The 14,389-nt window shown below is 39.4% G+C and overlaps 1 protein-coding gene across 9 annotated transcripts in view; it reads right to left on the reverse strand.

The window, feature by feature from the left end:
- Positions 1–14,389, reverse strand: part of SMURF1 (SMAD specific E3 ubiquitin protein ligase 1) — a 45,867-nt gene that overhangs the window by 12,859 nt on the left and 18,619 nt on the right. For 3 of the 9 annotated variants that reach the window (XM_075165364.1, XM_075165363.1, XM_075165372.1), the window contains exons 2-9: positions 5,455–5,493; positions 4,693–4,801; positions 3,952–4,085; positions 3,779–3,844; positions 2,835–2,910; positions 2,247–2,500; positions 1,374–1,458; positions 367–438 (exon numbers count right to left, since the gene is read on the reverse strand). In XM_075165364.1, the coding sequence (XP_075021465.1) occupies positions 367–438; positions 1,374–1,458; positions 2,247–2,500; positions 2,835–2,910; positions 3,779–3,844; positions 3,952–4,085; positions 4,693–4,801; positions 5,455–5,493 (835 nt within the window). Of the gene's footprint in view, positions 1–366; positions 439–1,373; positions 1,459–2,246; positions 2,501–2,834; positions 2,911–3,778; positions 3,845–3,951; positions 4,086–4,692; positions 4,802–5,454; positions 5,573–14,389 lie in introns of those variants that run through there. The other 6 variants (XM_075165370.1, XM_075165371.1, XM_075165369.1 and 3 more) reach the window with 4 other exon arrangements.

Below are 14,389 nucleotides of genomic sequence, written 5' to 3' on the forward strand. Positions count from 1 at the left end.
TTAGAAAGGTAGAAACACTTTGTACACCAAAGGCTTCATTAGTGTCACAGTGAGCATAAGCCAGCAGGGGATACACAGGCAGACAGACAAGCCTTTGTTAGGCTCCTTAAAGAAGATTATGGTTGTAACCATTTGTTTCAATCAGCTGTGCATCTGAAAGTACTGTAGGCATCTGATTACAGCAAGTTTTAACCTGCATCTGTGCTAAATGCCAAGGTTAGGTTTTTGCACTGCAAGTTGGTAGTATGAAAGCCACCTTTAACTAAAATAAGAGTGACCTGTGACTCACAAGTCACTGCTGTGTCCACTTAACATTGCTGGTCCTGAAAACCTGGCTTTAAGATTTGTGGAGAGAAGAAGCAATACCTTTCATTAGGCCAACCAGCATCACTTGAAGAAGAGACAAGGCTTTGGGCACACAAACCTGACACGAGTGACCTGAATGAATGAGCATTGTCATTTCTTCTTCCAACGACACCAGCTAATCTAACATCAGCTATTTTCTCTCTCAACTTTATTTTTCATATCCTTCCATATACTGTGGTTTTATCAACACTTTTGCCCACACTACTTTATATCATTTTTCTAATATCCTGTACCACGTTCATGTATCATCCAGCCAGCGCAGCAGCTGAAGAGTTACAAACTTTGTGTTTCACTCTTGAATCTGGTGTGCAGGTGGTCCAGAGAAACAGCCCAGATTCAGAGCTCCTCAAGGAAGAGTGCCAGACCTTAGTCAAAGACCTGGATTAACTGCAGGTTAAGGTTTAAAGAGGCTTTACTAAATTAATCATGTGGAGGGTTCAATTTTCTAGCTGCAAATCATTGGTCTAAAGCATAAAAAAACCTCAACACCACTTCAAGTTTAAAGATGACAAGTAATCTCTGCTTCAGTTATACATAAGTGAGCACTATTAGAGCAAAAGTTACAAGTTCAATATTCAAGAAACAATGGCTTTAAGAAAGCAGTCACTTTTTTCTTCAATTTGCAGTCCAAACTGTTTTCACACACACAAAAAAATTAGGTAAGATTCAGAAATCTGTAGCTTCACCAAAAAAAGGAGTCACACTGACATTTTAGGAAGAATTTGTCAAATGGGAATTCCTGAAGGGCTACATATTTTCTTCCCTTTTGTTTTACATGATTCACAAGTAGATAATTCTTTCTTTCAAAAAGAGGAATCCTTAATGTTTGGTGAAAAGGTAACTAGAAAGATCCAAAATCATTGCTCTGCTCGTAGCTCTCCCTTTAAATTTAGACAGGCCATTTCATAGATTTTTGCTCTTAAAGATTCAGCTTACTGCCATACACACACACCCCCACACCCCCACCCACCCCAAAAACCCCTGACTGTGTAACTATAAATACATACCTTGGTATCCTAGGGTCATGCCATGTGCTAACTCCAGTCTGTGTGTGCAAAAAATAAACCTGTCCCTGTACCGTTGTTCTTTGTTCTATGAAAAAGGAAAAAAGATTATTCTAAATTATAAATCTGAAAAAATCTGAATAAACAGTTTGTTTAAAGCCATTAGAATATTATCTTTCTATCATATCTAGGAGAAAGTACTTGACCCATCCCCCTGATCTCTTGCAGCATGGACTGTTTTGTCCTTCACAAATTTATTTCGACTACATATTTCAACATTCTTTTTGAAACTCACAAATCCATGCACCACCATGTTTTAGTTTGTATTTTTATTTTCAGATTTTGAGACAATCCAAATCCCCAAACTAGATTTCTTTACTCCTAGATTTGGTGTGCTCTTTTCCGAGATTTAAATTCTCCTTAATCTTATCCTCCCTAATCTTCTGTACTACTGGCTTCTTTGTTGCTTTTATATTTTCCTGATCTTTTCTCAAATGTGGGCTCAAACCTACACAACATGCCAAGGGGGAAGGAAAAAATAGCATTACTGCTCTAGTTTAGAGAGCTCTTTACATTCGTTCTCCCTAGATACACAGCCAAGATTAGCAGTGAATTTTCTGCAACAGCATCATACCACAAACTCATGTTTAATTTACCATCAACCCCTCAGTGTATCCTGGCGTAGCCAGTTGCTAATTAGCCAATCTCAAACTCCCATCTGCACTGCTTAGTTCCTTTTCCAAAATGCAGACCATTAGATACACGTGGATGCAGCATGTTCTAACAGGTAAACCACACCTATATATTAAAATGGGAGAATTTTTCTCTGAAGTCTTTTGAAAAAACTTCAATTTTATAGCTCTGGAAAACTCTTACCATAGCCTTCTGGTAGGTCAGGCGACTGGTGACCATGCGGTCTGTTCTGAGGTGTCTGTACATGACCTCTGACTTCAGGAGTCCGAAGTCGCTGTGCCTGAAGCCTCTGATCTTGACTGGGGGACTCTACGAAGCGACAGTTGCCTCCGCCAGCAGCCCCCGTAGTGTCTGTATATGGTGCTGGTTCCTCCATAAAACAGCTCAGCGGCCTTCCCGGTCCGGAATCTTCATAAACCGTTCTGAAAATGGGGAAACTTCAAGAGTTTCCATCACAGAGAAGTGAATGCAGAAATAACTTTCTCTTTCTCTCCATTACGTCAAGCACTGCAACTTTTAACCCAAGACATGCCACTTTCTTCATGTTGTTATACCCCAAATTTCTCATAGAAGTGCCAGAACACTGGTAACAAAAAATATCAAGTCCTAGCTTATTTTCTTCAAGTAAGTATCCAGCTATAACCTTACTACCTGCTACATATTCCCAGACAAAATATTAGTCATACTGATATTTAATATTTCTAGTGTTAATTATAATCTTTCCACATAGAAACCATTTTTCTAATTAAGTGTAAAGAAAACAATCCTTACCCTTCATTCTCCAAAAGCCCTCTACAGTCTACTACAGAACCTCCTGTGCCTATTCTGTCCCGTGTCTGTAAACTGACTGAAATAAAAAAACACAAACACAAGTTAATAAAAAAAGAACAACTGTTCCCTTAAAAACAACATAAAGCCAAACAACCCACATTTATACGGGTAAGATATTAAGGAAAGCTATATCCTACACACGAGAGCGCACCACTTACCAAAACTCCTTCTATAACCCTAAAGCATTATTGATTTTTAAAAATGGAGACGAGAAACCAGAGGCATCACCACATCAGAACTTAAGCTGAGTCTATTTCTGTAAGTACCAAATGTCAGGTTCTACATCTGTGTTTGACGAGGATGCAGAAAGGTAAGCTGGAAAGACATTACTCACCACTAGATGTCATCATTACGGTGAGAATTTGGGTTTTGCCAAATATATTTATATATCAATGACAAGCTTGGGTTGGGGGGCAGCAAAACATGGTAAGATGGGGTAAATTAGCCGTAAAACTAGCACTGCCTTGTTGAAATTTGGAAATAGGTTACATGAGTCAAAGGTATTAAAACAGCAATTTGCAAAATTTCTTTTAACTCCTCCAGATGCTCTTTTCCACGTAAGATTCTCTTTGCCTGTCACCTTGGTCCAAATGCAATCAGTTTCACAGTAACATTTAACCTTCCAGAGCTGCATTAGCAACCTTGCCAGATGCACTCCCTCTTTTTAATGTTGTTTCCCATTATCAACTGAGAGAAAACAAACTCCTACGTAGGAGTACAACGAAAATTTTCAGGTTATGTAATTTAATCCCATTAAAGTCAGACGAAACAACACAGAAAAGGCATGGAAGCAATAACGACTACAGGTTTCTTTTTTAATATAACATTTGTCCATATGGCGTATTTACCCAAGAAGATGAAAGTTTAGCCGAGAGTATTCTTACCCACTATTTGGCCTCGTACAGCATCAGTATCTGTGGGATTTAGTTTGCATAGATCCAAACGCTGGTCTGCAAATGAGAATAGGAAAGATCAACAAAGCAGCGTGGGGGGTGGGAATACTATTCACTACTCAGATACAAGGTTCTTGATTGCACCAGGTGGGAATTGCCCTTACATCCAGTATCTTTTAGCCTGCTGATGGCATTGGAGAGGAGTCGGACACACCCCAGGAAGCCAGCTCCCTGTTTCTTGTGGATTTTTTTATGGTTCCATACACTGATGGTTATGGAATCTGTCTTCCCAACATATCTAGAAAAATACATATTAGAAGAGTAATTTTAGAAAAAATAATCTCTTTTTACTCCACAGAATTTATGCGTTATTTGCTACAAATTCTGATACATTTTAGTACATTGGTCATGCTGCTTTATTATAAATATGGAAGTGCTTAAGCCTGAAATGGTGTTATTAATGAATTACTGCACTATGATTTCACACAGCATGTTAAATTGATATTGCTGCAGCATGAATTTAACTACAGACAGCCTCATTAAAAGCTATGCAACAAGCCGATTAACGTACAAAACTTTAAAATTTATGTTTCTAATAATTTGAAGAAAATAAATCACTACAAGGACAATCTTTTGTAAAAGCTGGACTGCGCGGCTCCAGGAGAGCTTACTCTAAGCAGTCGTGCTGTGTACCTGACACACAAATATTTCCAAATTCAAACACCTAAAAGCAAAGTACCACTCCTTTATTAACAGGTAATTTCTTGTTGCAAAAAATCAGTCCTCCTCAGCAAATGTGACTCTTCTTGCTAACGCAAAATGAAGTTGCAGTGCCAAGCCCTGCAATCCACCTACTAGATAGATCTCTGGAATATTGTTTACTTATGGCCTTACAAACAACTCACAGATCGTAATGCTGGTTCCATTTGGGGTCCAATGTGTTCTTCACAGTGTCAGTTGAATGGCACTGACCTGACCCATCAACAACTATTTTTGCAAATGGGTCAGGAAGTCCTGTGGAAGGGAAAAGGTGCTATTAAAAACAGTACTTTTTGTTTAGTTTCTTCCAAGATAATGCTATCATGAGCTTCTGCTTCCCCCTACGCGAAAGGAAAATTGCCATTATCCTGAAACTATTTTAGTAAATCCAAAACAGAGAACTGAGTTCCTAATTAGATAACGTGCTTCTGTGATACAGATTGGTATCTGCCACACGTTGTGAAAGTTTTTAGAAAACAAAAGGTTAAACGTGCTTAATTTAACAGTGCATACCCATGCATACTGATAAGTAGGCATTTTTATTCAGTCCTTAACATAATACTGAGACTGCAGCACTGGGGTACTTTACTCAAATCCCCGGCATGCTTTACAAACAGAGCCGTCTTTGAGATTGATGCTCTTGGTACCCCACACACAGAATTGTAAGCAGCAACCTGCTTGTGGTCTCATCAGCCAGACTTCCAACTGGAATTTGAGAGTCCTCAGTCCTTCCAATCCTGGAGTCTACGCTCTCTAAATACAATTCAGGGTAACATCTACTCATCTAGTAGTGCAATGTTACTGCAAAAATGGAACCACAGAACAAATGACATACATAGATGAGCCACAACAGTAATGCACAATCTACAAATAAATCTGATTAATCAAGAGCAGAAAGTTATACTTACTGAAGAAATCTTTCTTTGCAAGATTCTTGGCACATAATACTGCAAAACAAAATATCAGATAAAGAAATCTTAAAACCATAAAAAAAAACTTTCCAGCAATCATACCAGCTACAATACTACCTGATCATAATTCATAAAAAAACCACTCAAATATGAAATGTGAGCATTGTTTTCTCTAGCTGTGATTGGAATATGTATTTACATAAAGAAGAAAACTCCTTTGCTTTTATTCTATTGTTACAATATACAGAAGATGTAATGAATGCCCCTTTGTGTTAAAACCTCCTAATTTTCTATACTGCATGCTTACACAAATGCTAAACCAGAATTTTGTTGCATTGTTTCAGACCCTACCCATTTGACAACAAGGACTAAACAGTTTCTGAACCAAGAACGGTTCTGGGAGTCCTGGAGGACACCTCTATGCTAAGTCCCATCAAATACAGTGCAAACTCCCGCTCTTCGCACACAAAAGGTACGTGATACGTCGTAAAACAAAACATGGGAGGTGTGCCACAGCAGCGTAAGCAGTCTGCAAATACAAAAAGGTTTTGGGGCAAGTATGACAGGACCTCACTCAGGAGAAAGAAATAAAGTGAAAAAAAATTGCATCAATATGTTTTCCTTTGAAAGGGCCACAAATGAGACATCATTTCCCTCTCTCCAATTCTACTAAATAGCACAGTAGTTTAAACAAAAATTAGATCAGGAAACTTGCATCAATCTCCATTTCTACTAGGTCTATTACCAGCTACAAGCCTAATTTTGCTTTTCAATAAGGACTGCTCAGTACGATCTCAGGAATCCAAGTTGTTCAGTATCCATTAATCTCTTATAACAGGCCAAGAAAAATAACTACAGAGCCAAAGATGAAAAGATTAGAGCTCTAACTTATCTAAAACTAGAATCCAAGAGAGGAAGATAACTATAAAAGACGTAACTATTTCTGAGGTAGTCTCTTTTCTACCCAGTTCTGATCTTTCAGCATGAGAATGAATGCTCAGAAGATACTCAAATGGCCACTTCCCCTGGTACGGACCTCTTCTCATCTCCATCTCACCTTGCTCCTGACTTACACTCAGTCTCACCTTAAGTCTATATTGGGGAAAGTGAAGACACAGTAGCAACAATATGGGAACAAATATTTATTTTATTTTTTTTTACACTTCTATTAGAATTCCACCTCTCAACTTCAGAGCACCGTTCCTCACCTAACATAGCTGGCAGAATAAAAACTGCCTCACCTCACATGTCAAGCAAACAGACCAAAGAAGTCCATTCTTTAATCCAGATGTTCATGGGAAAAAGTACACAAACCCTCCATCTTAGTAATAATTAAAGCAGCCGCACCAGGAAACTATTTTTAGAATGGATTAAACATTACTTATTTCTTACATTGGCAAACTGCATCAGAGAAAGCTTCTCTTGAATTTTTTTAACAACTGACCGAAAAAGAGAAGTCTGCAGGACTATGGCAATTCAATTTGAAACAAAACAGGATTACAGAATCAGCATCCGCTGTTCTATGGAAGCATGACAGAGCAACCTTTAATATCCTCTTCCTGTCGCGAGTGCTTCAGAGGACAAAATACCAGAAAAACAGGGAGTAAGTACAGGTAAAATCAGAACTTGTATGTTCTAGTACTAGCCAAAAAGAATTTTAAAGTTCCTGTGAGTGGTGGAGGTTGTTTTTTTTTTTTAAATCAAATAACTCATTTTACTTCCCCATCCTCAATTTTAAGAATACATTATTGAGCTGGAAAAGTATGCCATCTGTAACTATCTGCATATAGTCTGACTATATAATTATTACCTTCATTCTATATTTCAGGTGTGCTTTCTAGAGCTAACTCACAGTGTAGGTTTCTAAAGCTATTATTGAAGAATTATATTTTTCATTTAACTCTTTTCCCTCTGCCACGGGCTTTCAGTCTACGGTAGAGGGGCACGGCTGCCAATTTTCCAGTTGCAGCCTGTGAAACCCTCAATTTTAGGTTGCAAAAATCATTACTTTTTCTTGTAAGAAAAATACTGGCACAACAGCTTATAGCTGAAATAAACCTTTATGGAGCAATCTCTAGAATCAGGCTGCCTGAGATGGACCATTGGCTCCGTTCCACTGTTTGCATATTAAACCCACTAGAGCAAAAAATATTTTCAAGTGCCGTATCACTTAAAAGCCATAGATTTCTAAATTCCACTAAAGAAACAGGTGACAAAGGTCAGCAACGGGAGACTTGGACATGAAACCATGCCAGCGGCAGAACAGACAGCCGCTCCCTGCTCTGCAAGCTGTGTATTTGCCAGATTTTCTTCTTAAATACGTTGCCTCCAATAGGACTTCAGCAAGACTGCTACTAGGATCTGACTGCTGCTACTTCAAGCCCGAATCCCATGAACTCGGGTAGATCTAGCTATAAAGGCTTAAAAAGTTATTAATTTTATCCCTGCGTCAGAGGTGGTGTAGGAGAATGGGACGGATACTTACCTGCAAACCAGGCACCTGAGACGTGCTTTCTACAAGCTTTGCACAAAACCCATCTTTGCCTACTTTCCATCTTTCCAAAGAACTTTTTCTTTTCGTTTTTCTTTCTTTCAAACAAGAAAGGGTTAGGGCTTGTCAGCAAGAGCAATCTCCCTGCATTTGTTGCAACGTTACAAAAGGTACTAATTCTCCTGACTTGGGCATTTACATTCTGCCTTCTCAAAGTCAACCAACTTGTTTCAGCTTGACATAGTATTTGTTTATACTCCGCTCTGGATTGCTGCACAGCACTGAAGAACTGTTTTTTTTAATACAACAGATCCCGAACAACACCGAAACAATGTCTTCACATCTAGATTATAATATTTATAAAGGGACGGGAATGGTTTTCTAAGTACCTGACATTATTGAGATAATTTCAAAGGCCAAATTAGCCAGCTGGGTAAAGTACTAGTGTGAAAGCATATTTGGCAGGAGGTGAAGAAAGGACAAGCCTTATACAAAGTCAGTATTCACCCTGGGGATGTCTTCAATGCAGCTGTAACTTGAGCGAGTTGAGTGGTTCCTCTGCCAGCCCCCGGTTGTCCACCCTGCTTCCAAAGCAGAAATGAATCATCTGCTGTGGTTCAGGAGGTGCCGCAGGAGCAAGCTACAGATGGGTGTAGTAAGGAAAGCACAGAGTGGCACCAATGTCTGAACAACCCGGCTGAGAATTGCATCAGAAAACTGCTGCTTCATCACCGAGACACCTATCTCTGCAGCAAGACCAGCATTTTCAGAAAGGAGGCAGAGAAAAGACAGCCTGCGTGAGGAACCATTTCAAATATCCCCTAGTAAACAGTCCCAGCCTACAAAATCAAAGCCTTCGTGTGCAAGTTCCTCCTCCTGAATTGTCAGCGCTCCAAGGATGGCCGCTAGTCTGCATGAGTCCTCACATTGCTGTCTCTGCATCGACACCGGATTTATTCACACATAACATACCCCATCCCATGGCACAGTGCTAAGATGCTACAACGATTTTCAGCTGCACAGTGTAAAAACTAGGTAGTTGTGTTTTGGGACCTAGGAGGGGAAAAAAGAAAGAAAAGTAAAAAAAAAGGTAAGCAATGAAAATATTCTGTAGGTCCCAGCCCGTACCAATGCAAAATAGCAGGCAGATTCGCTCCTGGGACTGTGTTCATTCATGCTTTGCGAGTTAAAGGTAAGAACCTTCTTGCTCAAATTAAGGACTTTTACACGTGGACAGGATCTGAGCTAACAACAGCCTTCAATTTAGTAATCGGGTTAATTCTGAAGACAAGACGAACCAGCAGCACGTCCACATCTTCCTTAGGAAAGGGGGGAAGGTCACACTGAACGATGCTAGCAAATACACCTTTCAGCCATCTTTGGTCTTCCCTTTGATATTCCAGGTTAATCATTTGTGCTTGTACAAACAGGCAGCTAGATTCCAGGATACATTCGTTTTACTTTCTGACAGAAGATAAACACAGGCCAGCCGGCTGATGACGTAGAAAGGACTTTACTTAATATTTACTTCTGTGCACACCATCTTTAATCATAGAGATATGTAGCATAATCATTAAAAGCATCACAGGTTGGTTTGTTTTAAGATATAAGCAAGAAGCAAAGAAGAACAGTGAGGCTTTGGAGGAGAGAGGAATAAAGATCTTGACATAAAATGAAACTAAAGTTACTGCATACCATTGAAAAATAAAAAAGGCCGCAAAGCAGCTCAAATTTGATGCATCCAAGTAATGGAAACATCTCTGCTAATGCTTCAAAGTCTGCCTAGCTTTTGACTTGTGAAGCTGGTAACCTGTGTTGGAGTAGGGTTGCTCCAGCTCTACTGTATGACAGCGGGACAGCCCCCCGTGCACGCTAGCTTACAGGCTGGCTTCCACAGCAAAAATTCTGCCATTCTGAAAAACAGTTTTCAGAAGACTGCACGGCAAAACTAATGTGGTTGAAGTGTAAAAAAGCCTCCAAAAAAAAAGAAAGAAAGCAAACATCAGCTATTTACCACATGCTGCTCTAACGCCCTAAAGCGCTGTGGCCCACAATTAAAATCTTTGCTGAATCTGTTATGTGAAATCACGTCTTGTCCAAACGCTTCAGCGTATTTTGTGGAAAATACTCTGAATACCACAAGCCACCCTTTCTGAACTGCCTTTACAAGTGACTCTGCTTACGGTTCCTATTCTCTGCACATAACTTTAAATGAGACTTCACTGCAGATAAACGTCTGTTTTTATTTCCACTACTAGGCAACCCATGAAGGTTTTAAGTGTTCTGGTTTTTTTAAGGGTGACAATCATTTATATTTAGTAGGGTACAAAAGAAAGGGTTTAATGGGAAAGGAAAGATGGCTGAAGGCACCAAGTGTGTAAAAATACAGCTTCTTTACAGCTAGCCACATCACTGAACTGAAATACACCACTTTATTCACAAATTGAAGTTTAAATTGTCACCACAAAGGCCAAGGTTTCTATTCTAGTCCTTTCTTTGTTTGCTTTAGGAATACTTTTGGTCTTTCTCTTTGTGTGCTTGAGACTGAAATGCATAAATCCACGGACTGCTTTAACTTCTCAGTACCCAAATCTGAATCACTGCAGCGCCTAGCATGCAGAAAAAGATAAACAAAACTGAAGTCTTCTGTTACATTTGCCAAATCAACCAATTAGCTGTACAGAACTAATTTTATACAGACGTGTACATTGAGTGGCCTTCACTCGATCTTAGCATCGTGGTGCCAACGAGATTTGCAATCTGACACGTAAGCCGACCAAAAAAACCCCCGAGACCCCTCAGACTTCAGGACCAGCATATATCATGCCCTGACACTGGAAGACTCTACCTGAACTCACGCTAAAACAGACCTTGACTACCAGATTAAAGCAATGCTTCATTAAAAAACCTCAATTCTCAGAGAGTTGCTAGATTTGATACATGAAGGCTTTTTGTGGCCCTTTTGTGTAGGCTGCAGTAAAAATCAAAGCCTCTTTTCAAGGCATGCTTTCCTCGTGGGTTGGAACTTGGCTTCGTGTAGCCAGTTGCAAACACTAGACAACTTTGAAGAGATCTTCAAAAAACCACACACCCAGAAAAAGTCATTTTTATTAGTCCATTAACATGTCATTAAAGTATCTACTTAGCCAGGAATCAAAATTCCGTCCTACCTAAGCAGAAACCCGTCACGAACGAGAGTCAGTCCTCATAGTGCAAACAATACCAAGGTGACAAAATAACTCAAACTGAAAAATCCTCCTGCGCACTGACCAACACTAGGTCTTCCTATACACACCAGCAAGGGTGATTTAGCCCTCAATAACATAAATCATTAAAAAAACCAGCATAGGACTATTGGAAGAACAAGACTCATTAAATTCCCAGTTATCTGAGACTGCATGCAACACAAGACCAGTAAAGCAAGTTTAAGAATGAACTGGCTGAGATGTAAAACTTGGAGAAACAGTAAGAGTTATGGAATTAGCTGAAGAACTTTGCAGAGATTAAAAAAGGGAGATCAATAGGAAGCTGAATTAAGGCTGATGTACAGAATCAGAGAAAGGCACACAAATCAGAGAGGTGGAAATAAGCATATCCAATTATCCCTCATACTAACTTTTCTTTCTCTTCTTCCCCCGCTGCTCACCCATAACAAATGCCTGAGATAAAGGCTACCTCCCAGATTAAATCTTTCATTAAATCCTAGCTATTACATCAGTTTTCGTATGACTTTGCTATGCCTTCCTCTAATCCAGGCCAAGAACCTTCCCATACTCTCTACACAGTCTCCTATTTCCTAGAGAGACATAAAACCCAAGCATCTCCGACTGCTTGAGTCTTACAGACATGCCCTCAGCCCAGCCTCAGCTCCAAAAGCAGAAGCTGCCCAGGGAATTTATTTGCCCCACGTACCACGGGGCAAACTCCAGCTACGTTAAGTTCCTATTTCTCACTCAAATTGTACTTCCAGGGGCTTTTTGTTGTTGTTGTTTTTAAAAGTTTATCTTTTAGGAACCTTTCATAAACTGCTGCTTCACCACCTTCAGCTAACCATTCTTCTTGGCCTGACAGTGAGTGCCCAGCTGTAAGAAATACCGCCGGAGACGCTGGGACAAGAGCGAGACTGTAACTGGTGAACTGGTGACTGTAACTCTGTCATCAAGAAAATGCCCTTGAAGCACCATCTTCCCTCACATACTCGTACCTTTTCTTTGCAAACTGTCTCCCAACACATTCAAAGCACAACCACTTTATCTGAGAACTGGAATTCAAGAGGTAAGTCAGTTATTACTATCTCTATTTTACAGCCATTCTCAAAAAACACCGGAGAAAACGTTAACAGAGCATAAAGTCATTTATATCTCCTGTATGGTTTTTAAAACTCATTCCTCCACTCCACCAACACATCTGCCAGAACCAGAACCACAACCAAGTGGAATAATAATTTTGTAGAGAGAGATTTCCCAAATTTTTCCTTTGTTAAAGTGTCCACAAATGGTCTCCCAACTCTCTGAAAACAAAGTATATGCTCAGGCTTCAGCTATAGTGTCAGCTTCTGTATACATTAGTAAGAAATAGAAATATCTGGAAAGTACTCAAAATTTCTGTTAAAACCACACAGAATAATATCCCGTTCTCAGGGCAAATACAGTCTCTTAGCTGACAGCTAAACAAAACAATTTCAATGACAAAATTCCTACTGGAAATACAAAATGGCATTTTTACATTTACTCCACACTTCATTGTCTAAGTCGTAGTTACTGGGATCAACACAATTCTGGGTTTCTTCCCGTACATCTCTTGTATCTCCAACCATGTGCACTTGCATTGAATAATTCATATTTTCAAGCAAGTAGCGTCTATCAAGATAGGCTTATCTGCACGGCTTGCACATACTTGAATTTTGCTCGCATTTTGAAACAGACACCAACGTGCGCTGTGCGACATCATCGCCATAATAGAGTTAAAAACACGCCATGAAACTATGTGGCTCAATTTTCTTAAGTTACATTAAAACTAAGGAATAAATCCATGCTGATGTCTTAATACTTCGCTTTTATAGTTACCCAAGCACTAAGAAAGCATCTGGAAAAAAATTCCTAAAGCATGAAAAACATGTTCCTCCACCCACATGCGCTCATAACTCAGATTCCAAACTGAATTTTACTAAGATTGCCAAAAATATTTTGTACTTTTAACACTTGGAGTTTTCAAAGCACCTTTTTCAAATCTCTACAAATGTCAATACCTAACAGGACCATGCACTCAACCTAACATTGCTCACAACAGGTCCCAGGCAGAGCTGAGGATCAAGCTCAAACCTAGTCCTACTCCCATACTCCCAGTAAACAAAAGGTCCTTTCTAAAAATACTGTTCAAGTCTTCAGACATATAGATGTGTTTCTCTGGAAAATGCTAGATGAACAACAGTGAATTACTAATCAAATATAGGGAAAAAAACCCCCAAACACTCCAGATAATACTTAGGCAGAAATTACGTATTAAATAGTTGACACTCCTCTAACGGAGAATGAGAGCCTCTGTGCAGCACAGTCTACTGCTCAGTCAGCATTTAATTTAGGTGTGTTTAATTTCACATGCCTCTGATCTCCACTTTCATAAGTTAAATGCATAAAGCATTAAACACCTTATTTTCATTACCAAAAAGAAGCTTATAAGGACTGTCCCGTGCAGCTGATCATTTGCTTGCTAATTCAGTACGTAAAAGGCTTTTCCAATAAATATTATGTTCACTATAAACCACAGAAATTTAGATTCCCCTTCTTCCCCGATATTCTCTATGGGGCTGCCCATACCACTACTACAACTATATGTTTTATAACCAGTTTGTGAGACTCAAGTTACAAGTACATTTCTGTATTAACAGCAGCTTTTTTTTTCTCCCACGAAACACCATCCAATTAATGGACTTAGAGTTTTACAAGACATTCCCAAGTCCGGGAGGAAAACCTGCACAACTGCTCTCTGCTGCTTTATACAGGAGGAAAACGTGCAGAACAAGAGACCAAAACCAGAAGCAACACATTTGCAGATGCTTACCTAGAATTAGTAGAAACCCCAAGCAATCAGACCAATTAAAACAGATCCAGCCCCGGGATCCTGTCCACGAGCAAAATTTTTTAAGTGAAGGAATAGAACACACAACTTTCGTACTTTCTAACTCAGTATTATCTCCAGCTCTCTTCATATACATATTGCCTTGCCTCAAAATATCTGCCTGATTTGCAGAAAGCAGAAAAAGAGTCTGACCTTCCACTGCAAGACATGTAAAACCTGTGAAAGCAGAAACCTTAGTATTGAAAATCTTGGCAAAGTTTCATTAGATATAGCCAAGCAACATTTCAATAGACACACTGAATTTCTGTCAAACAGTAAAAGGTCTAAAACTTCCAAGCTAAAATGAAGCATATTTTTCAGTTT

The sequence above is a fragment of the Calonectris borealis genome, chromosome 16 (genome assembly GCF_964195595.1).
Source record: "Calonectris borealis chromosome 16, bCalBor7.hap1.2, whole genome shotgun sequence".
In the NCBI taxonomy this organism is placed as follows: domain Eukaryota; kingdom Metazoa; phylum Chordata; class Aves; order Procellariiformes; family Procellariidae; genus Calonectris; species Calonectris borealis.